General features: G+C 40.4%; 1 protein-coding gene across 2 annotated transcripts; it reads left to right on the forward strand.

The window, feature by feature from the left end:
- Nucleotides 1–4,451: 4,451 nt before the first annotated feature.
- wfdc1 (WAP four-disulfide core domain 1) lies at nucleotides 4,452–15,335 on the forward strand. 2 transcript variants are annotated; one of them, XM_085281519.1, is made up of 7 exons: nucleotides 4,452–4,962; nucleotides 12,466–12,661; nucleotides 12,825–12,908; nucleotides 13,364–13,504; nucleotides 13,940–13,990; nucleotides 14,079–14,138; nucleotides 14,230–15,335. In XM_085281519.1, exons 1-6 carry the CDS (start codon nucleotides 4,852–4,854, stop codon nucleotides 14,135–14,137), a joined length of 642 nt encoding a protein of 213 aa, XP_085137645.1. In that variant the 5' UTR covers nucleotides 4,452–4,851; the 3' UTR covers nucleotide 14,138; nucleotides 14,230–15,335. The 2 variants fall into 2 exon arrangements, with proteins under 2 accessions (XP_085137645.1, XP_085137644.1); XM_085281518.1 differs by having other exon boundaries at nucleotides 14,079–14,133.
- The last annotated feature ends 26 nt before the right edge of the window (nucleotides 15,336–15,361 follow it).

Below are 15,361 nucleotides of genomic sequence, written 5' to 3' on the forward strand. Positions count from 1 at the left end.
TGATCATTGCAAAGTTGGCATTTTAAAATTGAATTACATCTCCTGTCATTTGTGTCAGACTTTAGTTACTGGAGCTCATCAGTGGCTCGTTTAGCAAATTAGAAGGAATGCCACTGCAATCCCACAAGTGAGCCTCTGTTTCCTGTTCTTAGCTGACGGGAGCGGCATCCAGTGTGGTCTTCTACTGTTGCCCAACTGCTTCAAGATTAGATGTGCTGCATACCTTGGCTTTAATCAGAGGTTAATTGAGTTAGCGATCTTCAAGCAGCCTGGCCATTCTAATCTGACCTCTTAAATCACCTTTCTCCCCATTCTGATGCTCAGTTTGAACTTCAGCTGCTCGTCCTTATCCCGACTACATGTTTAAATACACTTAATAATAATAAATTGTGTGTGTGTGCGTGCATATGTGTGTGTATGTGCGTTATAGTAGATAAAGATCACGCACATCAAAGGCCAATCTTTGCATGTAGTATAATATTTGCTTCATTTGCTAAAGTTCAGTTTTCAAACTAGAAAACAAAAAAGCAAACACATGAGAACAATCAGTAAAATTGCAATTAAGTCACAGATTTGTGTAACTGATCCCAACTGGTTCCTCAGAGTTTACATTCTGTCAGACACATTAAAACCAAATGCTGGGAAGCAGCGAAAGCCTGCTGGACCTTTTTCAATGTGACTTAGTGAAAAATAAAACAAGGTGGACTTTTATTGCCGTTTGATGTACACAACATCAAAAGGAGGACATTAAAGAGTTAAAGTGCTGTAAAAACTTGCCCTCTGCTCTGTACAAGTGCAACAAAGCTCGGGTATCCTTCTGTCACTTCTGGCACAGCATTGCAGGATGAAATCATGTAGCGTGATCATCTAATTACCAAACACACAATTTATTATCAGAATTTTCCGCTAATTGTTGTCATATGTACTGCGTGTGTCAGGGGGTTAAAGCTCATCCAAGTGGAACTTTGACTCCTGTCCACATTCAGCAGCCGAGTTCAAACTAACCAATCGCAGCTGACCTGTGACCTCTTGCGTTGACCCTCTGACCCCAACTGACAGGCCTGATTAGAAATGAATAATCTGACAAGTTTCAGCTTCAGGCTTCAGCTCACTGATACAAACGCAGCCCACACAAAAAGCTAATAAACATTAAAAGCCACACCAAAAAGATAAATGATCTATTCACTCGCAAAGCTGGTTTCACCCCTGCATAACTCCACAAATGGCATGTTGTCTGTCAGTTTATTTGTCACTAAACTATTTCAGAAATGTTTTAATAATTACATTTTCAGCCATTCTGGTTCCAACATCCATGTTTTTTCCAACATAGAAGGTAAATGATCAATTGGACCATCTTCAGGTGAAACAAATGTGTCCATTACTTTGTCTTACTTGTTACTGTTCTATGACCAAATTAATGCAATACGTTGTTCAAAGATTCATTTCAATTCAATTTTATTTATATAGCGCCAAATCACAACAAGTCGCCTCAAGGCGCTTCATAGATACAGAGAAAAACCCAACAATCATATGACCCCCTATGAGCAGCACTTTGGTGACAGTGGGAAGGAAAAACTCCCTTTTAACAGGAAGAAACCTCCAGCAGAACCAGGCTCAGGGAGGGGCGGGGCCATCTGCTGTGATTGGTTGGGGTGAGAGAAGGAAGACAGGATAAAGACATGCTGTGGAAGAGAGACAGAGGTTAATAACAGATATGATTCAATGCAGAGAGGTCTGTTAACACATAGTGAGTGAAGAAGAAACACCCAGTGCATCATGGGAATCCCCAGCAGCCTACGTCTATTGCAGCATAACTAAGGAAGGATTCAGGGTCACCTGGTCCAGCCCTAACTATATGCTTTAGCAAAAGATGCACATTTAACATTAAAGTCACATTAAAGAACAATCTTCAGAACAAATTTTAAATATATTTTCTTCTTCCACATATCACTTTAGCACATGTTCACAAAATCTGGTAAATCTTTGGTTTTGGTTCATTTAAATGTTGCCGTGCATTTCGTCCTCCTTACATTGACGCTAATGCACAGAGTCAGCAATAAAGTCTCTGTGGACTGAATCTGCAGAAGCTCATTCCTTTATTGCTAAGATCATGGTAACAAAACATTAGACGTCAGGGTTGGTCCATGTGATTGGAGTAGGTTTACTAGCTGTTGTTGTACTGCTTAATGTTTCTGTAGTACCTCAGTGATTGGTTCATATTATCCCTAGAAGCCTTTGGCAATGTGTTAAAGACCGTCAGCACTAAATAACTCCTCTCCTGCAGTCTCTAAGATTAACAGCATGAGGAATGAACATTTTATCCCATTATTTACTGCAAAAAATCCCAGTATCAACAAGAAATATGATGAATTATATAGGGAAACTCAAGCATCTGTGGTATGAATGCATGGTGTGTGTACATGTTTGGCTACAGTAGACCCCAACCACAAAGCTTACTGGTACTATTTAAATGTAACCTCTGTTGAAACTCACAGATTCTGTCCAGATGCACAAGCTGGCCTTCGCTGTGAAACACATGTCACACATTTACCTCTTTGGCTTCTATGAAATCACACTCTCTGCTCGTGTACAAACATGAAAAAGAGGGGCTGCTCTGTCCGCTGAGCCACATCTGTCTTTGGAGAGCTACCAAACATTACAGCATGAATCAGGCTAGAATTAATCAGAATCAGAGAGGATTTAATATGGAGTCCCCAGAGATTTGCAGACACTCCATCCTCCCAGAAACAACTACAATACATCTTTTTCTCCAGAGAACAGCTGTCAGATGAAAGGATTTTTTTTTTTGCCTTTCAAGAGGAGCCTGTCTCTAAACAGACTGCAATCAAAGATTTTCTTTTAGGTGTCCAGCCCCTTATCTTTCTAATTTCTGTCTTATATAGATGACACACATATAACATTGTTTCCAAAATAGTTCAGATGCTGTTCCCTGTAACAGAAACGCAGACAGAAAATGCAAGTATGAATGGATGAATTTAATTTAAAAAGTACTTGGAAATTTCATCATATGTGTGAAAGAAAATCATGGACACTGGTTATCAACCAAAAGTATCCAGAATAATATAGAGCTGGGACTTATTTGGAGCAACATATGCATGCATTTAACTGATGTTGTTTTCCAGGAAAGGCCTTACACGCTTCGGCAATGCCAGCAAGGCTACAGGTGCTCAGCTGGCCACCCTGTAGTCCGGACCTGTTGTGCATTTAAAGCACTTGGGGTGTTGCTAAAAAGAAAAGAGCAACTGAAATTCAAAATCAAACAAATAGGGGGAAAATGTTTTGCTTTCAAAACCACAGTAACTGATCTTTTTGATTCCCAGTGTAGATAAAAGTAGATGCAATAGACTCTTTTTTTGCCACAGACCAGCAGTTTTATTACTTAACTGTATTCAGAGCGATATGTTCTTATATCTTGTAGCTGCTGGCTGGATTGTTTCAACCGTATCCTGATCTCGTCTTGTTTGGTTATACTCGTTTATACTGTAAATTCCACCTTTAGAAAGAAGGGCAGGATGTAGATGTGAGAACATGTCTGGGAAGCACTGCTGTAAACGGGACAGCTGAATTCCACTCCAGCATTCCAGGAGTGTAATTATAACTTAGCATAAATATGGAAGGTAAATGAAACAAATCATTCATTAAATTCCACTATCGTCATATCTTATTGTCCGTGTCGCCCACCCCTTACCCTTTGCATTTTCATTTTTTTCTCCCTTGCTTTTGCTTTACTTTGTCTTTTGTGTAAGTGAGCCCAGGGGCCTCTCTCTCAGTGACACCGGCTCTGCTTCTGTAAAACTAATAATGACTGAGATTTGTGCCGGCTTAGCATTCTTTCTCCCTTTCAGTGCAAGACGCAAAGAATGGGGAGAAAGGTCCGGTGGTAAGGTGGTGGGGTGAGTCGGGGGAAGTGGGGGGTGGGGTTGAGATGAAGGGCGTCCTAGTTTAAGGGGGGGGGGGGATGACGGAGAAAAAGACAGAGAGGCCCCTTTCCCTGGAATACACCACATGCTTTTATTGTGCATGGATCAATGCCACTGAAATCACTGTGAGTGCTCTGCCAACAAACATTAGCTTGTATTTATTCACACTTGGACACTCATTCAGACAGCTAGGTGTATTTGTGCAATTTCAGACACCTTGCCATATGAATCAGGTGTGTCCTAACTCTGTTGTAATTCAATCTTGGACTGTTAATAGTTAAAAAGCGTGTATGAACTCCAGGCTAGCAGTGAAGTCTTTTTAAACCCCGTGCAAAGAAACGAGATAAAATAAAATAAGTCACAAATGCACGCTGACAAAATGCTGTCAAATTTACATAAAGATCACCAGATGTGCTACAAGATGCAACGAGGGGCCAAGGGGCGGTCTCACACTCACTGCCCTCTCCAACAGTCCTCCCTCCCTCCTTTCACCTCCCCTTCTCTCTTCCAGAGACATGTGCACACGCTGTGCCAGCAGACAGTTTCAGCTCTCGGTAACTGATGCACAGACTGCTGCTGTTTCTCCCTTCCCCTCTTTACTCCCCCTAACAATTCTCCTTCCTTTCCTGTACTGCCTCTATTCATCCCCTCTGTACTTTCCTCTACTTTTTCTCTACTCTGTCATTCTGCCCGTCACTTTTCCTCAGCCGGATATAAAGGCAGGACCTGTTGGAGGGAGAGCGCTTGTGTAATTTCTGGCTGCACTTGAGCACCCAGAGTTGTTGCTTCAGCTGGAAAGGCAACAAACCAGAGGACCTACAAACAGCTACAGGACAAACTCCGAGTAAATCTCTGTAATAAAGAGGAAGAAGGAATACTTCTGAGAAAATAAAGGAGAAGAAGGAGGGGGATGTGCAGAACACAGACCATGCCAGGCTCTTTGCTGGTGCTCCTGTCCCTGTTGGTCCTGTCCACAGGAAGTGATGCCAGAAGAATCAGGAAAAGAGGACTCAACCATAAGGTGGGGCACATAACCTCACCTTTCTACTGTACATACGAGTGTGTGTATTTCTCTGTCTCGGGGTTGTTTAGAGAATCTTTTAAAGTGGAAGTCGGTGAAAGCTCACAGCACTGCAGTACAATGTCTGCTCGGTTACAGGGAGGCACTTTGAGCTGTCAGGGCAGTTTTGTGTCTGAGGTGAGAGGTGTTCGAGTAGGCCTGAGGGCTGTGATTAAAATGACCGATAGTGTTGTGGCATAGTACAAAACACATTTACAGAAAAAGTGCATTTACTCAGGTTTTATACTCAAAGGAAGAAATAGATATTTTTACTCTACAATCACCAGCTGGATATTTTAAATCAGATTAAATTGGTAAATAAAGTTATATATTATATCTTGTTTTATATCAATTCCAAAGTCGTGGAGGAAAAACAACAAATTGCAGCTCTGAAAGTTAATTCAGGACTTTTCCAAACCCAGGAGCGTGAAATTAGATTTGTGGCACCCCACATGTCCCAGCTATGCTAACTGTGGCTAGGTAATGACCATGATTTTGATTAAATAGGCCCAATCCACACGATGCTAGCTTTTTTTATATGATCACTTATTATCATCGGGAAATATTGTAGCTTTTAACGGAAACTGTATGAGATAGGCATGCTTGTTAGTTTTCAGATGAAACATTGAAACAAATACATTTTAAAAAATGCTAAAAATCAGATCAACAAAAATGTAACAAAGTAAGTACGTAGTTCAGTCTGGAGAAGAGTCGGTGTTTTGCTTGAGAGAACTTTAACATTTCTTTCACCGTTGCGAAAAAACGGTTTGAGAGCAGATGTGCTTTGATTTATAGATGCATGAAAAATCCACTCAGACAGGCGAGTTTTGAAGAGTAACAGAGAGTGTGCAACAGGTTGGAATAAGTAATAATTCTATAGGAGCAGTGGGGGGTATATGGGATGTTCAGCATTAGTTGGTGTGTGTGTGTGTGTGTGTGTGTAGTGGATTATTAGGGCAGGAACTGAATTTGCAGGCCAGGCCCCCGCTTGTTAACTCAGCTCAGTGTAGCTGATTGATCATCTCTAACAAGGGCTCACTGTAGCGTGCTGCCTTTCCTCTCTGTAACCTTTCATGCTTCAGTGTTCTCACCTTCTGACTTGTTTGTGGCCTCTGTCTCTCATTTTCAGCCTTTCTCTAATACTGTATGTAACTGTTACCATTCCACCCTCGTTCTGACCCGATTTCTCTTCCCCGCTGACCGTGTGCTTCTCTCAGTACACCACCCTCCGTTTTCCCTCAAATATCTTTCTCTGGTCTCCTCCTGCTCTCAGGATGGGCCAAAAGAACCGTCCGTCTGGACTCTGCCTCAAAGCTGCAGTAATTGGAACATGCTGAGACAGCTCTATAGACAGAGTTTGCCTTTTACTCCTTGAACCTTTTCATCTCGGTATTTTGCAATCTTTCTTTTTTTTAAATCTCCCACATACACACACTCAGCCTCATTCATAACGCCAAGGCCATACAGAAAGACAAATTATAGTCACGCAGTATTTAACATACACACTCCACAGAAGGATATTTTGTCTCGAAAGGAAAATTGGTAAATTTGAAATCAACACAAGACCACCAACATGCTCAGTTTTGCCTTTTGAAGCCTTTTCTTGAGATTGTATAATAAGCTTTAAACCATAACAATATGAATACACGATCCGTTTAGATTAACCAAAATTTTTACATGCAAGTAGGTTCGTATATTAATACAGGAGAGGAGGTCAGATTTTGGCAGATGTTTGTTTTAACCTTAAAGAATGTATTTTGGTCAGTAATGGATAGAACACGCTGACATTTTCCCAAAACCAAAGTATCACTTGGATTTAAGAGAAGTGCTACATGCACTGTGTACACCAAGAGTTGATCACTTGTATTTTTATTTTTTATTCCTATTTATTCTATTTATCCCCTTTGTATATTTTATTTATATTTGTCTCTGTTTTTATATATACGTGTGTGTGTGTGTGTGTGTGTGTGTGTGTGTGTGTGTGTGTGTGTGTATATATATATATATATATATATATATATATATATATAAAACAGTTCTGTAACTGTAACTTCGGTCGTTGCTGTGCTTTTTTTTTGGAAGTCGAATTTCCCAGAGGAACCCACCCGAGGGATTAATAAAGTTCTATCTTATCTTATCTTATCTTATCTTATCTTATCTTATCTTATCTTATCATTTAGTATACTTGTAAATCTTTTGAAAGAAAGGTGTTTGCATGACAGTCTTTCCATGTTCCATCTCTGCGCTTCAATAGAAACATGCCGGTCTAAGAATGATTTACATGTAATCAGAGTATTTAGGTAAGAAATGGGCCTAAAGGCTGCAATGGTCAGAGTGATAGAGATGCTAATAGAATTAGGCCAGTTTTCAGCACCTGTCTAATCAGGCTGGAGATTGCCTGTTCTGTTTAAGCGCTTAAAAGGAACAAAAAGGAAATGGACCCACTCTTATGTCTGAGATAAATACCTCAGCAGCGCCTCAGTTTGAAAGTTTTGGATCTATAAGTTTCCCCCTCTTACCAAATCATTGCCCAGATTTTCAGATTCCAGATTTGCTTTGCACACACCCACCACTCAACCAGATTGTTTAGTCTCATATAGCCATAACACAGTCTGGCTCAGACATCTGCCTGGGCATGCCCGTGTGCAAAGCAGTGTCTCACAGTAGCATTATAAATCTTTAGTTTCATCTAAGTGAAGTGATGTGGGCCCTTCTGACAGTATCTGCTATTAAGCAGAACGTGAAACACTTGGGCTTCCTGGCGTTTGTCTGGTCATGTGTTTGAAGGATAAGCATGCAACTGCTGCCTGATCTTTGAGAGATTTGTGGACATTTGTGGCGTAAATGTTGCAGACTGGTGGTGATGGCTTGTCTTGTAATGCAAACAGTTTCAGAGCTAAAGTTTGAACACTTTAATGCAAGGAATATTGTTTCCAGCTGTATGCAATTGCTCTAAGCTCAAAACTCATCTGTTTAAAACTACTTTCCCCCTGTGATCACATGTGCACTGTCTACTTCTAACTTCTTTATTTTTAGTGCTCTTTTACTTGGTTTTTGTTCATTTACTGTACAGGGCCCCTGAGTGTTTTGAAAGGTGCTTGTAAATGAAGTGTAATATTATTATTGTTTATTATTAGGTAAAAGGGGAAAAGTCTGTAAGCCTGGGATTTATAAATGCATGGAAGGCGCTGACTGTAGAAAGACCAGGCCACGTTTGTAGCTGTGAAGTTTTAAATATGGTGACTTTAAACATGTAGATTTGCTTTGTGGAGGCTCAGAGCTCTGAGAGGACAGAGTGTCAATATGAAGGAAACTACTGCAGCCATTGGTCATTAGCTATAAACCATCAGTTATATCATAGTAGTGTAACACTATTCTCGCTTAGAATCTACAATTTGGGATAATTTTTCTGTTATTATTAATATATTCTAATGAATATATTTGTTTTCTTTTCTGAGACATGACCTGTCAGCTATTTAACTCTGCAGCTCAAAGCAGGATTAATTCCAGTTAGATCTGAGTCTGGTGGTCAGCAGCACATTACTGGACATAACACTGGAGCAGATTATTGCTCAGTACCACAAACCTCAAATATAAACTCCCGTCCAAATCATCCCAAACATTCCTTCTGTTGTAAGAACGTTGTGTAAACCAACATGATGTCTGTCAACATGATTTCCCATCATTCATTAAAGCTCTCATGTCTTACTGATTTACAGTTTGTCTGTTTTCCTCACAACTTAGCCTGCTGCGTTTGCTCTTCTGTCTTTCTGTCAAACTGACAGCTGCTCTAGAAGCAGGAAATTGGGTCTCACAACACAAAATCTAACCAGATGTGTGCTGTGAGTTTCTTCATTTAGTAAAAGCTGAAGATCTTCCAGATTTAAAATGAAACCTTGAAACCTAACCAAAAGACCAAACACGTTTACCTGTGTGTACACCATGGAAATATATACAACAATCTTTATTTATAGAGCACATTTAAAAACCAACGACATGCCAAAGCGCTTAACATAAAACAAATTAACACAAGTATAAACAGAGTCATAAAAAAATAGAAGTGTAAAATTATGTTCACAGGAAAAGCCACCAATAGAAAAAATATAACTATAGCACAATATAACTATGCCATCAAAACACAATGGCGACAAGACACACACAGCGGAAATAAAAGCATGATAGGAAAATTAAAAGAATAAATAAATCTCTGCAAACAAGGCCAGCATTTAGCCGGTAGAAAAAGCAAGATTAAACAAATACGTTTTAAGCCGTGATTTAAAAGATTGAATAGAGTCAGACGCCCGGATGCTAATCGGAAGGTTGCACAACTCTGGTGCAGCCAGAGCAAACGCTCGATCACCTCTAGATTTCAACCGAGAGATCTAGGCTGCACCAGCAGCCTATATATATTCTTTGGTTTGTTTGTAGATCCAAGTTTCTGTGCATGTGTGTGCTCGTGCACTTGCATCCTTGCACAGACGAAGCAGAAAATGTTAGTATCTGTCTCCGATTTTGTTTTGTCGTTACTTCAAATGGTCAGATTTCAGTTCAGTTAAGGAGCCAGGCGTGGTGGCTTCTCCTCATCACCTCTCTGTGAGAAATTGGAACGAGTGAAAGAATCAGCAACTGAGATCAGACTTTAAAGCTACCGTCGTGTTGCTTTTCGACACCAACAGCAGGGGAAGAAAGAAAATGAAAGCATCAAAGAGTGAGCGAGATGGAGTACAGACAGTGACAGATAGATAGATGGAGGGGAAAATATTCCCACAGATATTCATGAACATCACACACAAGCCTGCTGGCAGTTTCTTTATTGGGGAGAAGCAGCAGACAGGAGTGTAAATAAACACTGTGGAACATCTGAGAGATGTGTGTGAGATTTTATGATAGACTTCAAGAAACAGAGCATGACAGCCCTTCTGGCGTACAGCAGTGGAAAAATCACGAGATGACAACTGAGAACAAAGTGGTTAAAGTAAAAGAAGAGTAACAGATATTTAACCAAAGCACAGTCCGAACCAGCATGGGTGATGGTAGTGTTCTCGGGGAGCTGTAATAAATCAGTGAATGGCTCCTGCAGTGTGCACTTTTGCCTGTATGGTATAATTAAGAGCAAGTTCAAACTACACACACACAAAAGCATGCAGTTGAATAAACAGGAAGGGCACGCTTGAGCTTTTTGTAGGAGAGGTTTGCAGGATACACTGGGAACAGATCGGATATAAGATAAGTTCAGATAGTGTAATAATCATTATGTAATTATCCAGTCTGAGCAAACTTTGTAGTACTCATTCACAGAAGAGATGCTGTGAATGAGTACGGAGCTCCAGTAGACTCCTGTCTGTATGAGGCCAGCATACACATAAAAATTAGAGTGGAATTTAACTAGAAAAGCAATAAAATAATCACTGACCACCGACTAACATCAGAGACAACACCCGCAGCAAACTGACAAACAATATTCTTGTTCTTTGGAGATGAAAAGCTTTACTAAGGTATCCAGTTATTTCCTGTTTCTGTCCATGTGTCAAAACGACTGATGAGAAACAAATTTCAGGCCCAAAGTATCAGGCAAAAGAGGAATCTCATTTCAACTCGGTAAAATAATCGAAATTTCAAATTAACCGAAGAACACAACGTTCTCTCCATCTCGCCGACCTCACCCCGTACACCAAACACCCACCGAGCTCCCAGCTGCCAGAAGAAACGAATTCATTTTTAAAGTGTTTGTGGTGCCACCATGAGTGCCAAACATTTGTCTTTTGTGTTTCACTGGTTGGTTCGGAGGAACAGCCTGCAAGCCTGCCAAATAAACAGCACAGTTTTAATGATCGTGTGCCACCCAGAAGCCAATTATCTAATTACAAATCTAGTGTAAGAAGAAACAAAAACAAATTCCTCTTTCTCGCTTTCATCTGCACTCTGGCCCATTCAGAAACGATGCTGCAGTTTCACTTGTTTCTTGCACCGTGTGCTTTCAACATCATGACAAACAGTTTGACAGAGATGCACTACCTTGACCAGTTTAGAAAATAAACTCTAGCCAATTAATAAAATATTCCCCAAATATGTTCCTCCGCTCTGGAGGATCCGAGGTTAAACCAAACTGTTCATTTTGATACAGTTAAAAGGAGAGAAAACACTGACGCTTCATCCAGAAAAGTAAATACAGTTCGTGAGAAAATATGAGAGTTGGTGTTTAGTTGATGGCAGCTGTGCTTCTTGGGATTTTGCTATAATAATTTCCATGTGCACAAACCCCCAGAACAATGAATGGTCACTTATTCTGTGGTGCACAACATCAGATATTCAATACCAGCAGTGAACAAAAAAATATAATAAAAAAACAAAACACTTCCCTCCACTTGTTCTTGCCAGAACTGTGTGTGAAGTGGATCTTTGCTCAGCTTCATAGTGGCCTACTTTCTCCCTCTCATTCACCAGGGAAGTAAGTGTTCGGTCCCACACTGAAACACCTGACCAATCCAGGTTAAGGTATTGGTAGGCAGGCATGCATGCAGAAATCAAACCTTCACCGCTCCTGTGCACAGTTCAGCTAAGTGCGTGCTGGATGTGCTCCCTCAGGTGTATTGTCGCCCTCTGCTGGTTGCAATGTGGTCACAGATATTATTACACTGAATGAAACTGTCTCAGTCTAATCTACATACATGCAGCACAGCCAGCACCTATTCTGAAAATACTTCCTGTCTACAGTGAAACTAAGCTTTTACTTCAACTGATCAAACACACACGTCCACACATGTGCAATAGCAATAACACTAAACGCAATACTCTTTTCTGGCATTGTTGTATTATACTTGTATATAGCATTTGTATTCTATTTTATTCGATTGTATATAGTATTTTATTTTTATTTTATTCTATTCTATTGTGTACAGTATCTCATAGATATATTATTCCAGTGTTTTTTCTCTAATTCTTCAATGCAACTTTGCACTGCACTGCTGTAACAAAATAAATTTCCCACACGTGGGACTAAGGTTATCTTATCTTATCTTACTGTGCTTCAACTTTACTAACTGATCAAAGTAAACTTGTATTAGGAGGCCAGTGATTAGCTTTACTTACTTTATTTTGAAATTCATTTATATAACAGCATGTGAAATCCTACAGAGACATCCATAATGTACTTATTATGGTTTTGTTTACAGCGACACCTGCAAAGTTAATGTGACTCCAGACTCCAGAGCTGCATTTTTATGATCTGTTGTCTTTTAACCGTGTTATTAAAAAAATAAAAAGCATATATCTATCTATCTCAATATCTACTAATTCTGAAGTCGGTATCTCTATTTCTTTTTGTGTGTGTTGCCCTCACATTGGCCTCCAGGGTAATATGTTCCAGTACTTTAAATAAAGAAGAGAGGGTATCGTGCATCAAAGTAACAGACCCCATCCATGGTATATTTCAGACATTTATCTGTCTTTCTTTCTCTCTTTCAGGATTACGAGTATCTCAATCATCCCCAGTCCACACAGCACCAAAAGAATGACCGGTGTCCACCGCCGCCCCAGATGTTACCAGAGCGAGCCTGCGAGGTCCCGGGCTGCCGCTCAGACTCAGAATGCGAGCGCCACAAACGCTGCTGCTACAATGGCTGCATCTATGCCTGCCTGGAGTCTGTGCAGCCACCACCAGGTCAGCAGAACCAGCAGACTGGAATTAAAATAGGGCTTCAAATTATATTAAAGTGATTATTGGTTGGCAATATTTTGATGTTCACAGAAATGCAGGAAGTTATATTTTTCCTCGTATTGTTGTTGAGTATTGCAGTAGCTAAGGATGTGTGTGTTTTGAGCAGTTCTGGACTGGCTGGTGCAGCCCAAGCCTCGATGGTTGGGGGGTAACGGTTGGCTGCTAGACGGTCCTGAGGAGGTTTTGCAAGGTGAGGGCACACACCTGAACAGTTAAGGGTAACACACATGTGAGTCCAGAAAATCCATCTGCAGAACATTTTTGAGTTTTCAGTGCAATATTGTGCAGTGATATTTAATCAGAAGTCACTTTCCTCCCTTCCTGTGTGACAATAATAATCACAAACTGTAAAGACATCTTCACTGTAATAGTCCCACCAGTCTCAAATACAACGCTCCACAAATATTAACAGGAGGGCAGACTTGCTGCTCATTTTCCTTTAAAAAAAAACAACTCTAAAACTTTGAGTTTTTTTCTGAGTTTATATTTGTATGCTGGCATTTCCTGTGGGAAATATTGTTTTTTAATTATTTGAAGGAAAGCCAGAATATAGTGCCACAAAATGACTTTTGCTCTTCTTATTGTCGTTTCCTTGGATACAGAGTGTACAGAGTGCGTTGGTTTTTGTATTTTTTTGCCCACTAGCTGAGGCCTGCAGTACTACTGAGGATGGAGATGAGCCTCTGCACTGTCCTACGGGCTACGAGTGCCACATCATCAATCCAGGAAACCCAGCCTCTGGCATCCCTAACAGGGGACAGTGCATCAAGCAGCGCGGCAACTCTGGTATTATTTTATTTCCCTTGACTTAAATGTTTTAGTGATCGCTCACATGATTGTGATGTGGCTTTAAATGTAGAATTTAACACACATTCTCTCCTATCTATATGTCACTTTCACAACAACCGTCTGATAGAGCTGCTCTCAAAGCTTTGTGCTCTGAAGCGCCACAGGGCAGGATGAGAATGCCAGGCTGTGCCAAGCATTCTGCTCTGGTGTCTCTATCTTGGCAAATGGCACGCTGTTAGATGCCAGGTTTCTCCTTTGAAATAGATCTTGAAATAAACATGCTGGAGTGACCTTGCAAATGAATAGACGGCCACGAGATGAACTGATAACGTGTGATTGAAGCTGTTGGCAGAAATATTAAACCAAGTATTTGACAGAGGGAACTTTATCCATTCATTCAGTTTGTGCATATAACGGTGATTTTAATTACAGATGGACGTAGCTTGAGACACAAATACTTTAAGGACTACAAGGACTACTTAGGTAAGAAGCTCAAGTGAATAAAAGCTTCAAACTGAATATTAAGTAAAGCTAATATGTCTGACATCATTGTGGCTTTTTTATTTGATAGGTACCAGCTCTAACAGTGCAGTGGGCTATGAAAAGCATCACCACAAGCACCTGGGGTGAAGTATGTTCTCAGCCACTCACATAAAAATAAAATCATCCTCATCTGCATTTTCCTGTAAACAGACCCATTTTTTTTTCTCATACCTGCTCAGGTCGACTTGAACTCAGCCTCAGCTTCGAGCATAGCACAACCTCAGACATCAGTCCAGTCCTGTTTGATCCGCTCGCAGCTAAACCGGGATCAGATCTGACCTTTTTTTAAACTACGCCTCCAGCTGCTACCTCCTCTGCGCAATGCCCTGTCTCGCAGCCTCTCGTCAGTCACGTGTCCACAGGGAGACGAGTTTCTCACACTCTCAGCATGCATCCAAAGAAAAAAAGCACTTTTGTCCCTCTGTTTGATGTCAGCAAAAAGGGAGGAGGAGAGGCTTTTGGTGAAGGTAGCGCAAGGTGCAAACTGAAGCTGATTAGCAAAATTGTCTGAGCAACCCCGATTTTTGCAGCCCCCTCCCCCCTCTCTATAATTTGTTCCTATTTTCATCCACTGCCATGCTCTCTATTCTTAAGACTGGTCAGCAGAAAAAATCAAGACCATGTGGGCTTCATTCTTAGCTCTAAATTCCTCTTCTGAAATCTGGAATGTTTTATGGACAAGAGGAAAAAAAATCCAGGTGTAGCCGTGAGTCAGCTAAGAAAATCCAGATGTTTTATATTATGCGCTAATAACTCTTAATTAAAAAATAATACCATGTGAGTATGTGGATCAGTAAATTCAGAACAGCTGCAGGTATGTACAAGCTAACAGATGCTGACTGTGACTTGGAAAGCAAAATAAAGAAAGACAAAACTGTTTATTTAAGAGGCCTATTCGAGATGCTCCCCCTGTGAAAAAGAAAACTTAAATTAACCTACTGAAGGAAAGTGACTCGTTTTGAAAAGACTGATTTCATTTACACTTCTTTGACGACTTATGCAGTAAATATGTACCAGTTCAGAACAGTTATTCATTAACATACTATATGAGAGACAATAATCCCTGCTGCAGTATACACATGATAAAAGAAAGGGATTTTGCTTCCATGTAAATATTTAAATGGTGCTTCGGTAATTGCTGCATATAATAACAGAAGAATAAGCTGGTCACACGTGAAAGAAAACCACTCTGTGCAGAACTAAAGTGATGTCTGAATATTTCCATCTGATTGGTGCTATGTCGCTGCCTTGATTATTCTAAATAAACCACTTTATTTTAAAAAAAGTTGTCCTTTGGTTCTCTTTCCCAAG

This window comes from Mchenga conophoros, linkage group LG7, assembly GCF_057382185.1.
Source record: "Mchenga conophoros isolate Kocher_MC1m ecotype Shallow Benthic linkage group LG7, M_conophoros_male_GT1.1, whole genome shotgun sequence".
Classification (NCBI taxonomy): domain Eukaryota; kingdom Metazoa; phylum Chordata; class Actinopteri; order Cichliformes; family Cichlidae; genus Mchenga; species Mchenga conophoros.

Excerpts from the sequence above, each read along its gene's own strand:
- wfdc1 (XM_085281518.1), top strand. The coding sequence starts at position 4,852 with ATGTGCAGAACACAGACCATGCCAGGCTCTTTGCTGGTGCTCCTGTCC. Across the intron at positions 4,963-12,465 it reads AAAGAGGACTCAACCATAAG|GATTACGAGTATCTCAATCA; the intron begins GTGGGGCACATA and ends TCTCTCTTTCAG. Across the intron at positions 12,909-13,363 it reads TCCTGAGGAGGTTTTGCAAG|CTGAGGCCTGCAGTACTACT; the intron begins GTGAGGGCACAC and ends TTTGCCCACTAG.